At 47.9% G+C, this 18,561-nt stretch overlaps 2 protein-coding genes across 4 annotated transcripts in view; one reads left to right on the forward strand and one right to left on the reverse strand.

The window, feature by feature from the left end:
- The window catches only part of LOC130522925 (epithelial cell-transforming sequence 2 oncogene-like), a 43,851-nt gene that overhangs the window by 16,498 nt on the left and 8,792 nt on the right, over positions 1–18,561 (reverse strand). The window lies entirely within an intron of this gene.
- Positions 1–18,561, forward strand: part of filip1l (filamin A interacting protein 1-like) — a 37,056-nt gene that overhangs the window by 15,460 nt on the left and 3,035 nt on the right. For all 3 annotated transcript variants that reach the window (XM_057027810.1, XM_057027809.1, XM_057027811.1), the window contains exon 5: positions 14,323–17,143. In XM_057027810.1, coding sequence (XP_056883790.1) covers positions 14,323–17,143 — 2,821 coding nt within the window. The remainder of the gene's footprint in view (positions 1–14,322; positions 17,144–18,561) is intronic.

The raw sequence follows: 18,561 nt of genomic DNA on the forward strand, positions 1-18,561 counted from the left end.
GAAAGAAGAAGAAGTGGGACAGTTAAGCGAAAGCGCTGCTCGAGCTGCACCTCCGTCATGCACGGTGGTCGCTTCCATTAGTCTTGATTTTTCCTTTGTTAAATGATCAAAAGACGTACTTCACGCTTCACCCATGCCAACATTTCTTCAACTTTTCACCTGTTGTCACTCAAACAGTTTACAGGCCGCAGTTCCTCACGTTCACCTGTGTAGAAGTTTGGATGAGCACCAGCGTATTTTAGTATCCGTCGTTCTACGTGAGTACAGGACGTGAATCCTTGTGCCACCTATCGGTGTCATTGGACAACGTTTTTCGATCTTCCTGAATGATGAATCATCTCCAGACTTTTAAAATTTTGATCTTTTGGAGTAAAACAAAACAGACCGGAGTAATTTTTTGGTGATTTTCAGCACAACAACGTTCCGGCAGCTCCAGGGAGCAGGACGGTTACTTTGATTTATCAAAGGCTTTTCCAAAGATTAGACTTCCTGAGATCAAAGGAAGGCCAGATGTGGAGTTTGAAGCGGCAGTTTAAGTGCGTCTGTGTCCAGGATTATGGGGTGTGAGAGAATATTAGCTGTAACGCAATCATGTGATTACAGCTCGCTGACAGAATGCAGTGATCAGACCTCACTGACCACAAGGACGTCAGACTCACTGCTTGTACTTTTCCGACATTTTTTTAGACTTGCTTGTGCGTGGGGGTGGGTGGGTGGGTGGGGGGGGGGGGGGGGGACCTAGAACAGGACTTCATGTTGAAAGCTTCACTGTATTTAATGAATCAGACACAAACACTCAGAATAATGGCAAGATCAGAGCCGTCTAATGGAAATCAAGTTTCCCCGGGGGCGACTTTATTCGGACCGTTGGTGTCTGCTTTACGTTATCGTGACAAACGTTGGCGCGTGTTGGTGCCAGAGCGGACAAAAACATGGCAGACTTGGCAAATGTGTCTGGAGTCAGGACAACGTTCCTGCTATGAGAGAGCAGGAAACCCTGCGGCTGTGTTGCCCCGCTCGCTCTTTGGATTTACTCCTCCACCTTTCTGATTGAACCAATAACCAGAATTCTGATAATCGGATTAAAGAAACATTGCGCCTGTGGAAAAGATGGGATTTGTTTGGGATTTGCACGTTGCTGCAGTCAAACTAGAGCCAGCCGGTGTCATTAAAAGTGCTTTAACAGCTTATTTTTTAAAATAAAAGGGGGAAAAGAAGCCGAACGGTCAACTGAAAGCAGCCTGACAACCGATTTCGGTGCCTGGGAATCCACAGGAGTGACGTATAAGCTAATCTTCTATTTGTGAAAGGAAATAGCACCAAGGGTGGAGGGCCGAGGGTCAGACGGCAAAAATGCAGCTAATGTAGTGTTAGCATGACATTTCTGGGCTTGCTGTGAACTATGGGGGCGCTGGCTGACGGCGAGGCCAAAGCAGGTGACGGAGACACGTAGACGCCACGACCGGGGCACCAAAGCCGATTTTTGCTCCACTTGAGCTTGTTCTCTCTGTCACCGTCTTGATTTGCGGTTTGGCAAGGCGTGAAAAAGGGAAGCCATTTCTGGCCCGCCAGGCTGGAAGGAAGCGACGCGCTACATCCTCGACACAGCAGCTGCACAGCCTGAACAATGAGTTCCTGGATCGGGCTGGTGTCGAGATACTGAGTGAAATATGGAGGGAGGAAAAAGGCTGGCGACGTCTCTGGACTGCTCTTTACTGCCCTTTTCACTCCAGAGGTGTTTGGCCTCTGAATGGTTATTTAAAAAGAAAAAAAGTTGCCTCATATGCGTTCATCTACAGCTGTTAATATTAGAGCTCCAGGCCAGTAGGTGGCGTTAGCGCCCAGTTCCATCTGTGCATCATCGTAAGGTTCATCATGACGTTCTGAAAAATGAGCCACGTTAGCGGCGCCACAGAGAGGAAGAGGCAGTTTAGCCAGGTTCCTCCGGCAACACGACCCCACCCATGGGAGCGCGCTTAGCGCGGCGTTAGCGGTGCAGCCGTTGTCTCCTCTCAGTTTTAAATGCGGATGATGGCGCCGTTATTAAAAACGGAGGAAAAGGTGACGATAGCTGGAGCCGAGAGACTCCTGGCGGCTCTCCGTCGCTGCAGTTGGAATTTCATTTGATTTGTGTAAAACCTAAAATAGCTCTCGTAACTTTCTCTGGGTGTTACTGAAGCATCTGATACCGGTGGCGTAACTGGTGATTAACGTTTATAGGGAACAGGGTTTTATTGACCAACTGAAAAGGTCTCGAGAAAAAGGGGAAAACAGCGAAAGCGGAGAGGTCGTGGTCTGATACCTCCCCCTCACAGGGCCGAGGATTTTCTGTTTGGCTTCAGGCCGTGATGCCCGCATTCCCTCGGTGCTCAACCAAATTATCCGGGTTTAATCTCTCCACATCCAAGAGGAATGCTCGGAATGTGAAAGTGAGGTTTGATCATTCACAAGCCCCAAAACTGGCACGCAAACCTCAATTACAGAATCCCCAGAACCAAATTCTGTGTTTCTACGGCAACAGATGAACCCAACACCATCCCAAAACATGCAGCTTCCACCTTCATCCAACCACCCTCTCCCTCCGAGACGTCCAAGATTCTTTCTGATGTGGGCCCAAAGCCTCAATCACACGTCGTCCCTCAGTATTAAATCAAGCAGTCAGATTTGCCTTGGACCAGAACACAGAGATGTCCCGGGGAAGGGGGGGGGGCGGGGTCAGCGGGATTGGATGGGGTTTTTGTACAAGAGGTTAGCGTTGATGTTTGTCAACGTCTGATGGATGTCTGGATCCTCCTGGCAGGGCCAGAGGTGGTTTCAGGAGCCTCTCAAGGCTTCAGTGATGTGGAAGAAATGGGAAGTATCCGTGTCAGAGAGCAGTCGTGTCTAATCCTCCTGCAGAGAGCAAAGCTGCTCAACATCCCCGGCGTCCCCCCAAACCCAAGACTTCAGCCGGTACAACGGCGTCCCCAAGAACCCTCCAATCGCCATCCCCGCACTTTGGCGAGCACGAGCAGAAAAGTTGTGCCTGGATCTCTGATTTAATGCAACATGAGCTCATTCCAAAAGCTTTTTTTTTTTACAAAGAAAATTCCAAGCTCACGTGACACAGATCCTTTTACAGCCAGGAGCACAGAACAACATCACCAGGAGAGATTTAGTAGCCGTCGGTCCAAACGCTTCATCAAATTAAACGGGATGAAATGAAACCCAGTTGGGCCTCGTCTCGCCCCAGCGGGTCCCTGAAAACTGGGTTTATTCGCCTTTTTCTCATCAGACTTTCCTGACTCGCGGCCTTCAGAGGCCAAATGCTGAAAAGCAGGCGTGTGATGGGAAGGTTACTGGCTCCAGAAAAGTGTTGTGATGGTTCCACTGGGTAACTCCGGGGAGCTTAAGCCCCTGCTAAGCCCCAACTACTCAAGTAGAGATGCAGACGGGCCAAAAGTTGGAAACGGCCGTTGCATTAGCGTTCCCGCTGGTGTATATTTACAGCCTCATGTTACGGGTAGAGGGTTAGAAATTAATGTGTCATGAAAAATGCACCAATAATCTTTCTGACTAGACACAACAGCTGAATCACACGTTAGCGAATGAAGACTTGCCGTGTTAGACAAAGCCAATGTTCTCATGCTCCTTTGCCAACTTTCAGAGAAGTCTTGTTAAAGCGCTTGTGACTGGAGTTACATGACTAGCCTGGCAGTGTGGCGATTGGGATCTAGCGTGTTAATTGCTAATCGAGCAAATCTTTCAGGCAATTCCCCGGGAAAGAACAGATTCCATCTAAACGCTTGTCAGGCTTCAACCAGGCCAAAAAGGCAATTCTTTTACTACAGGATCATATCAGACGATTGTTTGATCCAGTTTTGGCTACTTTTCCACAGGATCTCTGTCTGAAAGTCCGAAATTTATGTTCAGATGTCCTGTAAAACTATAAAAGTGATCCTGAAGATAAGTCTACTAAACAAAAACAAAACCCTTCATCCATCTTCGTAATCGCGGGACAAAGAGAAACCTCATAACCCCTCGGTGCTAAAACGCCTCCCTGGACTCCGGCCGGATGCGAGCCAGCTGTTGTGTTCAGTCACTGAGGTGAGACCGGCCGTGTCCGTCCAGACAGTGACATCACCCTGCATTCAGACATGAACACTGCTGATGGGAGCCACACATTTCATGTGACTTTTCAGAATCCTCCAAAGGTAAAGAAACCCCCCACCCCAAAAAACCAAACATGGCTAACATGTTCCTTCAGTCTCTGAGAGGTTTCAGGTTTTATAAAGTGGGGAACCTTAAAGTTCGCACTACAAACCTGCTCTGAGCGGCAATTAAATCATCAATGACGGAAAAAATAAAGCAACCATTGCATTTTAGCATCGCCACAGTAAAATTCTAGGAAACTTTTTATGTCTCCTGGCTAGTTGTTCAGTCAGCTATAGTTAGCCTGTAAGCTAACACTCTAGGGCTTCCAAATGTGTATCTGGCATGATTAAAGCTGCAAGTCTGCACAGGAAGTGAGTACACTGGGAAGGGAATGATGTCACCCTCCCACATGTGATCAAACCGTCGATCTCAAGTCCTCCTGAGCACACAGTTGCTAACATGGCTCATTCTAACTGCTGCTCGCTCAGGCAGCAGCTTCAGGACAGACCAAATGTGATGAGAAACAATCCACATGCAGTTGAAGTTAGCACAAACTCAACCGCGTGGCCTTTAAATCTGCTGAAACACCTAATATTTATCAGAAAACATGGCCGACAAGACTAAAAACGCATAAACACGAACACATGAACAATGCTAGCTACACTTGGTTGCAGGCAACTTTCATGCTAGCTGCTCTTTCAACATCCGCTCAGATCTCAATCAAGCAACTTCAGAGTTCACAGTAGAACAATAATAACGTGGGAATGTCATGTTTAAACAAATATTAGCCACTGGAGAACGTGTTCGAAAGAGAGTTCTCAGTTGGCCCTCGCTGCAGTTGCAGACACCCGGAGGAATTCTGAGATCCATCTGCGCTCTCCAACTTTCCAACGTTGTCTCACTGACCTTAGATCCACTTTCCGTTTTAGTGAGAAACGCGAACAAATGTTTTCTTCGCGTTTCTTAATTAGAAAACTTGCCTTCCTGCTCAGCGGCAGACGCGGCGGCGCAGATCGACAGCGTTTGAGTCTCTACGGTGGTTTCAGGAATCCACAGAGGGACCATTTATGCAACGTTCCTGGTCCTTGTTTAGTTCTGACCAACTTAATTCTTTTATTCGCCGTAACACAAAAGCACTTCAGCTAATTAATGGCAGTTTTTTTCTATTGATGTGTGTAGTTTTTGTAAAAATGACACGCTGCCATCGGACGTTCTCTGGAGGGAACCAGCAGAACCAGGACAGTAGTGGAAGAGTGGAAAAAGTGGAATTATTGGGGGATTTTTTTCCCCTTTAGTGAGACAAAGAACAGAAATCTAACAGCACAACAGCAGCATGTGAGCTCCACCGACAAACTCTTCCATTCTAAATAAACACAGTATTCTGTGGAGAGCGTTACAACATTGCTCGGCACAAAAAAGGTGATTTTCATGATTGGATAATGATTTAAGTTCCTTCCATTTTCAGGAAACTAGAAGCAAATGTGAATAAAGCCAAGTTTAAATCAGCATCAAACACAAAGGCAAACCAAAGTGCTTAAAGATGTTTAAATACAAATGAAAAAAAAAAGGCTTTTGGTCTAAAGAATGATCAACACAACTGGTCAGAAACTGGTCAGCTTTGAGGGAAAATCCCAAAATGCAATCAAACCCCCCTTGTAGTTTTACACAAGTTCAGTGGTCCAAGTAAAGGATCTTGAGGAGGTTAATTTGGACAACAAAAAACAGAAATAGCAAAAATAAACCATCTATTAATGACAGAAGTGGCTTTTGTAAAGAAACGTTGTCCAACTTTGTCATCTTCCCCAACTCAAAATAGTGACCCGAGGACACCAAATCTTTGGACTCGACCACGGTTGCGAAACAACGGAGCAGATTAGGAAACTAATTTCCTGTGTTTAAAGATGTCAGCTGGTGTTTGGAGATATGTCGGACGGAGAGAAAAAGAGGAATCACGATAAGTCAGAAGCTTTATGGATTTCTGAGAAAAACGAGGGGGCGGATAAACCGAAAACGGCATCGACTGGCGGAAATGAGAAATCGCAACATGAAGAACGTCGGCGGGTTCCTCTGGCTGCTCTTTGAACCCTGATGACAGGACGACTCTCCCTCAGACACTCATGTATCAAGGCTAATCTGTCGGGAAACCATGAAACGTCCTCCAGAAGAAGATCCACCCTTGTCAGCTGACAGCTGCAGAGATTAGAGCGAGGATGTGTGATGCGCGTGTCACTTCCTGTCTGCCTGTGAATCCAATCTTCAAGCTAATGTTACCCTAAATATTACCCTTTCAGTGGCTAATCAGTTTACTGTGAACATATTTTTGTCAACTTGAGCAATTTTTGAGCAAATCGTTGCCGTTATTTCATGATCAAGTCAGCATCCCCTAAAATGCACCGTGCTGAGCCTAGCTTAGCAGAAAAAAGCCCCACCCTAGCGCGACAAACAACAAAGAATAAGCTAAATCAATTAATTTGTGGCTGCTGAGACATCATGGCTGCACTGCATAAAGGCACTGGAGGTCATTTATGAACGCTGCCTCTTTACTTTTGTTCCTCACAAATAATTTTGTGGTGACAAATGGAAACGGAACTCTAGTTGGCGTCGGTGGTTTTGCTTAAAATCCCCAAACTCGCTGCAGTTTTTTCCCACCATCCAACCAAACTCACAACATTTTGTTCCGCTGCCGGTGCCTGAACAGACCCACGCAAACACGGCATGACGTCGGGTGTGTAAGCGAGCGCTTCCGTGGACGGGCGGGCGGCTCCTGGGTGGCCCTGGGGGCTCTTAAATCCACTGCGTCTGTGCAAACAACAATTGGAACACCTTCCTAAAGTGTTGCAGATTTACATCAAAGAGTGGCACGGTGGGGGTGATGGTTCTCAGCTGCATACACCAGCCAGGGCAGCGGTCACATGCCTGCACACACACATCACAAGTGTGAGTCTTTGTCGGGGCAATAACTGTGGTTAGCGTGTAAATTAGAGGCCGTTCACCTGGCCCAGCCCAACAGCGCTAAGCTGCAAAATGAATTCCCGCCTTTAATGTTCCCCGTTGCAAGAGGACACCTGCCGTTATCGACGGGGTTACTTAAAGGGAACGACGTGTTCTGAAGAATTCCTACCACTTTGGTCCCGCTAGCGTGTTGCGTGTGCTGTGTTGTTGGTTTTTGCGCTACGCTAACAGCCTAGCGTTTGTGATTCTGTAAAGTCAGCCTTACATAACGGAAGTGAGTTACGGTGACTCGGAGATTCGACAGGAAAGAGCAGCCATTTCTCAGATTTTCCAGTTCTCTGACATCAGCCATCAAATATGTTGTACGGAGGAAGTACAGAAGCGCGCGTGTGTCACCACGAGGGCAGAAAACAACTACTGTAATCACATCTTTCTTTAAAAGGCTGCAGGCCTGCGTTAGGTGATGAAAGCTCGAGGATGCACGCTGTCATGGAAAGATCCACACTCTTGCTCATAAAGCTGCCACGTTGTGTGGCGGCGCTGCATCATCACCTACAGTCACAGTGAGGTTTAATGACTGCTACGTCATTAAACTAGCAACAGCGCTAACACAGAACTCTGCACGGACCTGGAATAAGGTGAGCAAACACGGAAAAGCAAAAATGGGAGCCGGAGGAGCAGAGCAGAACGTGCGGATGAGTTCTGCCCGTCTCTGATGGGAAACCATTAGAGCCTGACATGTCATCACCGCCACAGCTGCCAGAGAAGCTGTAAAAGTCGAGTCTGAGAACAGAGGAGACTAAAAAAGGCCAGCCTGAGGGGCTCTGACCACATTTTAGTGTCACAGACGGGAGGGAAAAAAGGGGACGAGAGATGAACAAAGAGAGAGAAGAATGTGGAGACAAAGTCATGGGTGGATTAAAAAAAGAGGGAAAGAATTCCAGCAGAGGGGGGAGGAGCAGGAGAGGAAGACATATGGATCTGATTACAAGCCGGTGATGTCATCCGTGCATGTCAGGTAATCAGCCCCCAGGCAGAGTGTCAGAGGGCAAAACCGGGGCCCCGTCTGGTGGCTGAAGCGGCCCCCGTTTGGTTGTCCTGCTGATCAGATCTCACTTAAAAAGCGTGCGGGCCGGACTCATCGCTGGCTCTCATCTGGATCGGATCGGATGATCCCTCAGCTGTCAGGTACCAGCTGCTGCACAGGAGTCGCTTCCTGCTCGCACGTAAAACAGTGACGTCACGTGACCACGTCCATCGTAGGACCTCGAGACGTTCCTCGTCACGTGTTTCCACGTTAAATTGGATCAGATCGTCCTGAAGCAGTTGGGTTTTTTTTCACGCTTTCGCCAATACAAACTTCTGTCGTTTCTGAGTGAGGTTCTCATCTTTCTTAGCATTTTTTCTTCATAAAGAAGAATTTTTAGCATTTTTTCTTCCTTTTTTTTTTTCCCTGATGCAAATAAACTGTGACGGCAGAGCGGAGCTGTTGTGATCGTTTAACAAGATGTTCAGGAATCACTCGTGGTATAAATCTAATCCATATGCCTCTTTAACTTTATTATGTTGAGAACATTGCTCGGTTCGTTTTAGGGTCGTCATCCTGCATCTTTCCGGCTCTGCGAAGCTCCAATGACAGATCAAATGAGCAGCCGGTTCTGATCTGTGTCCACACTTCCCAACAGATCCAGGCTGCAAAATGGGGCAGACCAAATCAGCCCCATAAGAGGCAAAATAGATCGCATGAGGGCATTGACCCGATACCCCGCTGCAGCCACGGCTGGTGGGAATAGCCTTCATACGATCTTGTTTTTCGTTGTCTTGGCTACGGGGTACAAGCGCTCAAGAGCGTAGCTTGAATCAGCAGGATGCTAGTGAATAAACGTGCTAAGGGGTTAGTTCAGGCGAGCTCGGACATTAAAAATAGATGATTTTGATGTGTTGTGGTAGAAAACGATGGAGCCTCGGGCTGCCAGTCAAAGTCAAACTGGAAACTTTGCAATTACACGGTAGGCATGGAAACCACAGGCCAGAGCGGCGCTGTCAAAGCTTTTTCCCTCTTGTCGGGGTTTTAAAAGTCAGGTCACCATCGCAAACCCACTTTTTATTGCAACCGAAGAATCTGCCATCCCATATCATAGTCTTAACTGGAACGCTGGAATTCCTGTTGACTGGGAATGAGGCTGGGACTCCACACTCTGGGGTTCAACCTGCACCTTTGCTGAACTGCACACATCGCTCAAGCTAACCCAAACCCCTAAACATCCACATTCCTTTGCTCGTCGTCAGCGTGGTCGAGGTTACGTAACACACCCTAACCTCCGCGAGATTTGTCATCTGGCAGAAGTGGCCCGTCACTGCTAGCGTGTTTGTGTGGCCTGACCTCGTTTGATTGGCAACATCTGCTCCGTGAGGTCCGCGTCCAGAAATAGAATCTAATTCTGGATGGCCAAACTGTTTCTACCGAAAACAAACTGCTGCGAGGAAATGAGAGAATGAGGAGATTTACGTCACAGTTGAGGGCTGGAGCAAATTTTGGGAGCTGACCCTCGTTCCTCTTTTACCACCTCAGGTCCGACGGGCTAAACGGCTACAATTGTCATTCCTGGAAAAAGTCCGTCAGAGTAAATAAGCTTTTACCCAGGCCGACAATTTCACCCTTGTGACCCCACATCCTTGACCCCTGACCCCAGCTGTCTACAACAGATGTGACATTTACCATAACGCACCGCAGGAAGAGCGTCTGTAGCAACCCAGCGCGCTAGCGGAGGACGCGCTGAAGCTGGGTTTGGGTCGGTTCCTGACAGGGACTGTGGGCCAAACCTTTACACACAACCTCATTCACGACCGTCCAGAAAGCCCGTTTTAATTGGTAAAAACACTGATTGGTGCATTTTCTAAATGCAAGTCAGTCAAACCGCAGGTTTTTTGGATGACCTCAGATTTACAGGACCCCCTGCTGAGACCAGAGGACTCTTGGGGATGAAAGAGTCCTCGGACTCAAACGTTTCCCTGTTCAGCCACTGTTGTCGTCGCGCTGAAATGTGTACGTTGTGTTTAAACCAGCGGCCCTCAGCTTGTTTGGTGAAGATCAAAACATTTACTAACAGTGACCTCAGCCATTGTGAAGCCATGACATCTTCCATTCCTCACTTGGGTTCTTGTCATTTGGTCACACTGGTGGAACCAATTACAGACGCTGAAGGCACAGAGTGACTTCACAGTTCCGCAAACTGATGTCTACATGGACGCGAGCGCTGTGCACTTTAATCGCGTGTCACAGGCAGCCGCAGCGTAGTTACCGCAGCAGAAAAAGGCTTAAGTTGCCGCTCAGGTTCTGGCCCGTTGTCGGAGTAAACAGCACATTTTTCTCTGAACAATAGAGACACTGATCATGAGTGGGAGGAAATCTGGGTGGGTCTTCATCTGTGCCATTAGCATGGTAGCAACGGGGACTTGAACACATAACAAGCAGGAAACTCAGCAGGTCTCGAGCAGAAAAGGACATTTTAAAGTATGAAACCAACACCTGTGTGAGAAAGACGCACAACATTCACGGACGTGTCTGTTATGTAAGGAAGCATTTTAGCTGCGCATGACATCAGGACTGAAGCATCTACTAAAGCGTTTAAAGTGTGAACTTCACAGCCGCCTGCAGAAGCATCATTTTATTAGTTAGTGCAGCTTTCAGAGCTCTTGTTCTCTAATGTGAAACAGTCTCCTGGTTCACATTAATGGGGAAAACAGAGGACGACTCTGGTCGTCAATGCTAACCATGAGGAAACAGCTGCTACACACAAATATCTTGCATATTAGCAACATTAGCAGCTGAGCATCTCGTACTGCTGGGATTTTATTGCCAGCACACTGGGGCAACACATCTGGGGACCTCTCCAGACATAAAAATACATCTCATGTGTCAAGATACCGGTTTCATAATGTACACAAACGTTCTGATTACCTCTGCTGGTTAACCCCCCCCCCCCAAGAGCCAAAAAGAAATAAGGTAAATGGAACGGGCCGCCTCTCCTCACCTCCTGCCCTTCCTCGGCAAGTGACAGACGGCGCAAAATACTTCACATTATGGACGCAGAGAGAAAACTTTTCCCTCTGTGGCGTTAGATTCAGCGGCGCTGCTAACACACACTCAGACATGCACACACACCATAGGGTTACACATGTGCGCAAGCACACCCCGTTGGATTGCAAAGCTCCATATAAGGTCATGTTGATGATGTAATGGTCCCAAGGCAGCGAGCACATCCCTTATTGTTTGGTCTGACTGCAGGAATGCCCACAGCTCAGCTAAGAGAGCGAGACGCACACAGTGGAAGAGTTTCAGGCGTTGTGAAGCCGGGAGAATCTTTGGCTCAGGTAGGAACGACTCGGGAAAACCTCTGTAAACTTTGAAAAGTCCGACCTGCAGGCTTGTGCTGATGTTGGAAGCAGCATCATGTGATGCCGGTGCCGCCGCTCAGAGCCTTGGCTCAGCGGCGCGCGTTTCTCTCTCGTAAGCTCTCTTCTTCTGGACTGTCACCGACTGTGATTCATAAAATCAGCTCGTCTCTGAAGGTTTTCAGCTGCAGCAGGAGCCTCAGCAGTGTCCAGCAGGTCGTTCTGTTCCGCGTTTCTACATTTCTGACGATGCCAAACTTGATGCGTTCCCCCACCGTCCACTTCAACTTTAACTCTTTGGATGTTAATGATTCTCAGTCTTTGTAAGCGAGAGTTTTCTCAATATTTTCTTAAATCAAGAACAGATTTAGGGATGTTTGGAAAATTAACATTTTCTCCAGAACAAACCTTGCGGAGAATTCTGAGGGCTTCGGTCATTTCACAAGTTTGTTCCGATGAAAATTTGAATCTGGAAAATGCCAATCTGCACTAACTCACATGACTCTGGAGTTTTCCAACAGCGTTGAGACTCATTGACTGAGCTCTATTTCTTGGGGCTGTGGGTGTAAAACCTGACTGAGTGCTGCGGACTCATGCAGCCACTGCGTGTTCCTACACTCGATGTTGCTGTATCTGCTGTACTGGAAGCAAACGGCTCCTTTAAGCTGTTCCAGCAGGAAGTTCATAAATTTGAGGGCTTCATATTTTACACATGCGGATTGCACTCTGGGGGCAGATCACTTTGACTGTGCGGATTCTAAATACAGTTCATGCGTTACATCAGGCAGCCTCCTCCCCCCACTGAGGTGGATATATTGGCCTTTATGTGCGTGACCTGCTGGCACATGGTTAGGAAACAGCACGGCGGCCCTGAAATATGGAAGGTGTAAAGACGGAACCACAGTTTCCAGCTGCAGGAGCCACAAAAATAAGGGGGAGACCTCTGTGAAGCCTGTGATCGTTGCGGCTCAATCGTAACTACACACTTGTTTCACGCACGTTACCAAAGTACTTTTAATACAGAACCACTTCCGCGTTTCCACGGCTCATTTCGAGCTCGCTGTGGTCCGCTTTTAGTGGGGAAGCAGGTCGCAAAGGTGGCACGAGCTGGGCGGTGAAGTGACTTGTAACGCCGACCGCAACAACGCTGTAAACCCCTGCAGCTTCATGTGCAGCAGCCAACCGATGTTCTTTCAAAGTGGGGACGAAAGCGTGGATCAGTGTGCGCAGATCATTTGGATTTGTGCATTCCCAGAATGCAAGTGGAAAGAACTGCTTCCACTGACCTATATTAGGTGGCGAGAGCCACGATAACCTGATATAACAGAGGATGAGCGGCTTTACTAACCAGTGTGAACCAGAGTTTCCAGTCCTCTGTGGAAACGCAGCGCAGACAGAGATAAGAGGTTAAACCCACAGGCTGGTTGTGGGACAAGTGTCCGAGTTTCACAAAGTATTCGGGACACAAATCTTTCAAGACAACATTGAATTTAAAATTAATTTCGCCTTCGGCTGCATGTGTGAACATGCTGCCAAAACGATCCTTCAAAAAAGTCACTTCATTGTTCCATTCTGTTGAAAAAGCTGTACAAATCTACACATCACATTTTCAGGTGTCCTGACAACTGCCTGATGTTTGACTCGGTGTACTTTGATGCGACCCCCCCCCCCCCACACACACACACCTTCAGCAGCTCTTGATGAAAGGTCTGACGTAGCCTCTGCTGCCGAGCACCGACCCGCCCTACCGCACTTACATCACTGGCCACAACTGAAGCCTGCATGTGGAATTTGCGATCTGCGAGTGTGTGTTTGTGTGCGCAGGGGGATTTCTGTAAACTCTGTGGGGCTGTAATTGCAGAAGCTGGGGGAATTCCTTTAAATATATAAGAAAAAAAAAAAGAGGGGGGCGGTGGTACACTGGAGGAGGGTTGGTGGTTGAGGAACCCCTTAATTAAGAGGCCGCTGGATGCCAGGCCATCTGTGTGGAAATGCCTGGCAGCTGGAGGCGGTAGTCATAACACGCGTACCCTGGGGGCTGCAGGCACTTTGTCCCGGCGAAGCAGTCATGAGCAGGACGCCTCGTCCTCCTCTGTCCTCTGGTCCTCAACAATACGCCTTTGTAGCAAGACCCTGACAGAACCAGTGATCTAATGATGACTTGAATATGAACCCAGAGCTCCAAAAACCGTCTGAGATTCAAATATACAAACACATCATAGTCCGAATTTTTTAGATCTGGGTCACTTTTTTTTTCTTTTCCATCCTTCCTCAAAAGGGGTTGACCGATGGTCCTCCCTCACCATCAGTGGAAACTTTTTTGAAAATAACTCATTGTTAAAGTCAAGGCTACTTTTTTTTTTATGGCGCAATAACTCATGTTTTCAAACCACGGGGGGATTAAACTCGGCTCAAGATCCCGTTTAATGGCGCCTACCTGAGAGTTTAAGTCATGTTTTTATGACTTGCTGAATTTTCCATGACATCAAAAGTTTATCTCTCCTTAGAAATAGTAAAGTTAGAGTGTTTATGGTGTGTCAAAGCTTGGAGCAGTGGGCCTGGTGGGGAAAGACAGTGGGGGTGTTGGTTTTATGTAGGATCTTTAACACAAAACATTGATGAAGAAAAGATGAGTGTGATGTCCACCAAGATCTCAACATGAAGTTGTTTTGACTTATAAGAACACAGAGACTTTTTCAAATGCTAAACTTTTAATGAAAGATCTGTTCCTTAAGAATACAGAAGTTTTACAAAATCTTTAATAAGATGGTTAATCGATAATTACACTCATCGCTGTATTTGGACCTTCTGAAAATCAAGTTCGTGTTTTGTTCTCTACAGGCTGAAGCTGCTGATTGACCAGGAAAAGGCCTACCGGGAGAGAAAAGAGGAGGAAAACGACAAAAAGGTTGTGGGTCTGAAGGAGGAGTTGACCAAGCTCAAGTCCTTTGCGTTGATTGTTGTGGATGAACAGCAGCGTCTCACCGAGCAGCTCACACAGCAAACAGCAAAGGTCCAAGAATTGAGCAGCAGCGCATCGCAGGCCCAGGAGGAGCTGAGCTCTGCTAATGCTCGTCTCCAGGAAGAGGAGCAGAAGGTTGTTCGCTTGGAGGCTGAACTGCGTGACCAAACCACTCGATATCATCAGGAACAAGAGGCCATGACTGCCAAACTGGCAAGCGAGGACGCCCAAAACAGGCAGCTGCGCCAGAGGCTGTCCACCCTCAGTCGGCAGCTCGATGAGCTAGAGGAGACCAACAAGACCTTACGGAGAGCTGAGGAAGAACTGCACGAGCTAAGGGATAAAATTAGCCGCGGCGAGTGTGGAAACTCCAGTCTCATGTCTGAGCTTGAGGAGTTGCGGAAGAGAGTGCTTGAAATGGAGGGAAAGGATGAAGAGCTGATCAGAATGGAAGACCACTGTAGGGACCTAAACAAGAAACTGAAGAAAGAGGCTGGTCAAAGCCAGAGCCTAAAGGTTGAGGTCGATAAACTAAACCACAGAATTATGGACATGGAGAAGCTAGAGGATGCGTTCAGCAAGAGTAAACAGGAATGCAGCTCCCTCAAAGGCAACCTTGAGAAAGAGAGGATGGTTTCAAAGGTGTTGAGCAGTGAGCTGGAGGTCTTGAAGGTCCGAGTCAAAGAACTGGAGGCTGCTGAGTGCCAACTGGGAAAGACAGAGCTGGTACTGAAGGAAGATCTGACAAAGTTAAAAACTCTGACAGTCATGCTGGTGGATGAGAGGAAAGCAATGGCAGACAAGCTAAAGCAGATGGAGAACAAGGTGCAGAACAGTACTGGCAAACTTCAGGCTGAGCAGGAAAAGGTCACGTCCGTCACAGAGAAGCTAATTGAGGAGAGCAAGAAGGCGCTGAAATCAAAGGCAGAGCTGGAGGAGAAAATGCGTAGTGTTCTGAAGGAAAAGGATGACCTGAAGGCTAAGTTGACCGATGAGGAGGTAAAGAACAATGACCTGGAATCCAAAATCAGTTTGATGAAGAAAAGGATTCAGTCGCTGGAGAACATTGAAAGAGAACATTTGAGGAACAAAGCTGAAGAAGAGCACATCAAACCACCAATTGCACATTGCTACAACCAGGAGGACAACAAAGTCAAGGATTTGACGCAGGAGGTTGAATGCCTCAGGCGCACACTGAAGGACATGAAGGTGGCGGAAGGTGACCTCCTTAAACCTGAGGCGTTGGAATCACTGGAGAAAAGATTCAGCACTGAGCAGGAAAAGGCCAAAGCCTTGATGGCTGAGCTGGAGATATCCAAGAGAGAACTGTCAAAGTACCAACTTGCAGAGAAGAAAGAGTGCAACCAAGAACACGTGCTTTACAAGCGCCTGAAGGAGGAGGAGGCCAAGTCCAGTCATCTGAGCAGAGAGGTCCAGGCTCTGAAAGAAAAGATCCACGAATACATGGGGACAGAGGAGTCAATTGGCCGAATGAAAACTGACCACTCTACGCTGCAAAGAAAACTGACCCAGCAGGAGGTCCGAAACAAAGAGCTGGCGAGAGAGATGGAGACTCTCACCCGAGAGCTGGAGAGATACCGACGCTTTAGCAAGAGCCTCCGTCCTGGCATGAATGGCAGGCGCTTCTCAGACCTCCACGTTTCCACCAAGGAAGTGCAGACAGAGCCGCTCGAACTCGTGTCTCCCAACTGCAAGGTGATGATGCCGCTGGAGCGTGCAGTGGTGAACGGGAAGCTGTACGATGAAAGCGACCCCGATGACAACACAAACTACAGCAATGAGCTCCAACTGACCAAATGCTCTTCCTCTCTTCTTAACAATGTCAACAACCTGAACAACATGAGGAGAGCACGGCTTCCCTTCTTTAAAAACAAAGACACCCCCCATTTGATCAATGGAAAAGTGCAAACTCGGCAAAATGGCAATCATGTTCAGCCCGGCGACGTGGTTTTGACCCACAGTCCTGGCCAGCCGCTACACATCAAAGTGACTCCCGACCACGGACATAACACAGCGACGCTGGAGATCACCAGCCCAACCACAGAAAACACCCCGTCATTCACCAGCACTGCTGTCATACCCACAAGCGGCGGTCCGCCCAAACAGAGAATCACCATCATCCAGAACGCCTCCATATCCCCAAGTGCAAAATCCATTTCTCCAACAATTAAATCCAAAGGATCTCCCATGTCAGAGGAACCTTGCTCACCTGATCGGGCCTTGTCGCCCTTCACTATGGCTGCCTACTCCAGAGCGCTGACCCCAGACTCCTCTGGGTCTGCCACCCCAGACAGGGCCATGTCACCCATACAGATAGTCTCAGTCACAACGGGCACCCCTGACCGCACCCTCTCCACTGAGCAAGTAGAGATGGTCGGCGGGCACGCGGTGTTTCGCGTCAGCCCGGAAAGGCAATCCAGCTGGCAGGTCCAGAGGTCCAACAGCTCCGGGCCTAATGTCATCACCACAGAAGACAACAAGATCCACATTCACTTAGGGAACCCCTTCACCCAGAACATTGGCTCTCCAAGCCCGTGCCATGCACCCGGACTGTCGGAGCAAAGGACTCAGGTGTTCGCAAACTGCAGCTCTTCCACAGCCAGAGCCCACAGCAAAATCACCAGTAGCATCATGATTAAGCCCACTTCCACCCCAGTCCAAAGACCATCACAGATCACAGTAAGTAACACCTACGACTGATCCCATAACCCCCGAACCCCATCCCATCATCCATTTTCCCGTCAGCCCATGGGATCCACCGCGAGACCCTTGTTCCCAGCATACCCTCATAGATGTATGTGTTTGGACTTGGTTTAGGAGCTCTAGAGCTTGTTGCTTCGTTCTGTGTGATCGTATTGATGAAAACATTTGCCTGCATGAAGAGAATGTTTGATTTAACTTGATGTAACGCTGTTTTTTTTGCCGTATGTGCACTTACTGTATTGTACTCAGTGGCTATTTAGCCATGTAGTCAGACGATTCACACGGATGCATTGTGTTGTATACGTCGTCCTGCAGCTCCCGCCCAACTATCACGTTTGTTCTTTCTAATCATTCAAGTGTGCAGAAATGTTCTGTTCTGTCTTATTCATGATCACGCTCCATTGATTCGCTTCATCCAGCATGTTTTTGAATGTAACAAAAAAGTCCAAGTAAAAAAAAAACCAACACTTCAAGTCAAAAGTTATCGTTTGATTTGACTCTTGATGCATGGAAAGTAACTTTTTTAACATGTCCGAGCTCAACCGAGAACGTCCACGGAGCAGGTAGCTCCACTTGGTCGTTTTTAAGACACCGTTGACCTCAGTGCTGCTGTTCAGAATTGGAAGATCAAAGCAGATCAATAAAGCTATCGTTAATAATACTGCTTAAAAAAACATCCCTAAAGTTTGCACCCCATAAACCAAACCCCACGTAAGACACGACACAGGCCGAGCTGAACATGTAAACTCGCTGGTCTTTCAGCAGAAGTCGCTCACAGTTTTCTCCTAAGAACCCCAAAACACGCTTCAGTTTTCCTTCTTCCATGAATCACGTCCTTTGAAATGACGCACAGGCGTGAGAACAAAGCTTCCCCATGAATATGCATTCCTCCACATGTGGTTCCCCCTGCCCGCAGTGGAAATGTTACCGCATTTGCGGTGCAATGTGCCTAAATTAAATATGCGAGAGGGGTCGGCACATGGCGACGAGCGGATGGAGGGCGAAGGAGCGGAACGGGAAGGGATGTGGGAGAGGAAGGGAGAGGATCATCTGTGGATGTGGGAGGATCATTTGCCGCTCTACATTTATTAACATCAGTCATCTCACGGCAAAAAACAGGCCAAGGTTCTTCCGCTGTTACATCAACAAATCTAAATTAGAATCAGTCAATGCTGCTGCGGTAATCATCACACCACGACTTTATAACTTTATAATCAAGAACAGTAAAGGTGAGCTCACCGTGCAACTTCTCATCAGCCCGTTTTTGAAGGTGTGAGATGAGCCACTAAAGGCTGCTGGTAAACGAGCAGTGCCTAATTAAAGGCACGTTCAGCTGCAGCGTACCTGTGCAGCGGCTCTGGGAGCCCTCAGAGGCCTTCAGACGCTGCAGGACC

This window comes from Takifugu flavidus, chromosome 3 (assembly GCF_003711565.1).
Source record: "Takifugu flavidus isolate HTHZ2018 chromosome 3, ASM371156v2, whole genome shotgun sequence".
NCBI classification, from domain to species: Eukaryota; Metazoa; Chordata; class Actinopteri; order Tetraodontiformes; family Tetraodontidae; genus Takifugu; species Takifugu flavidus.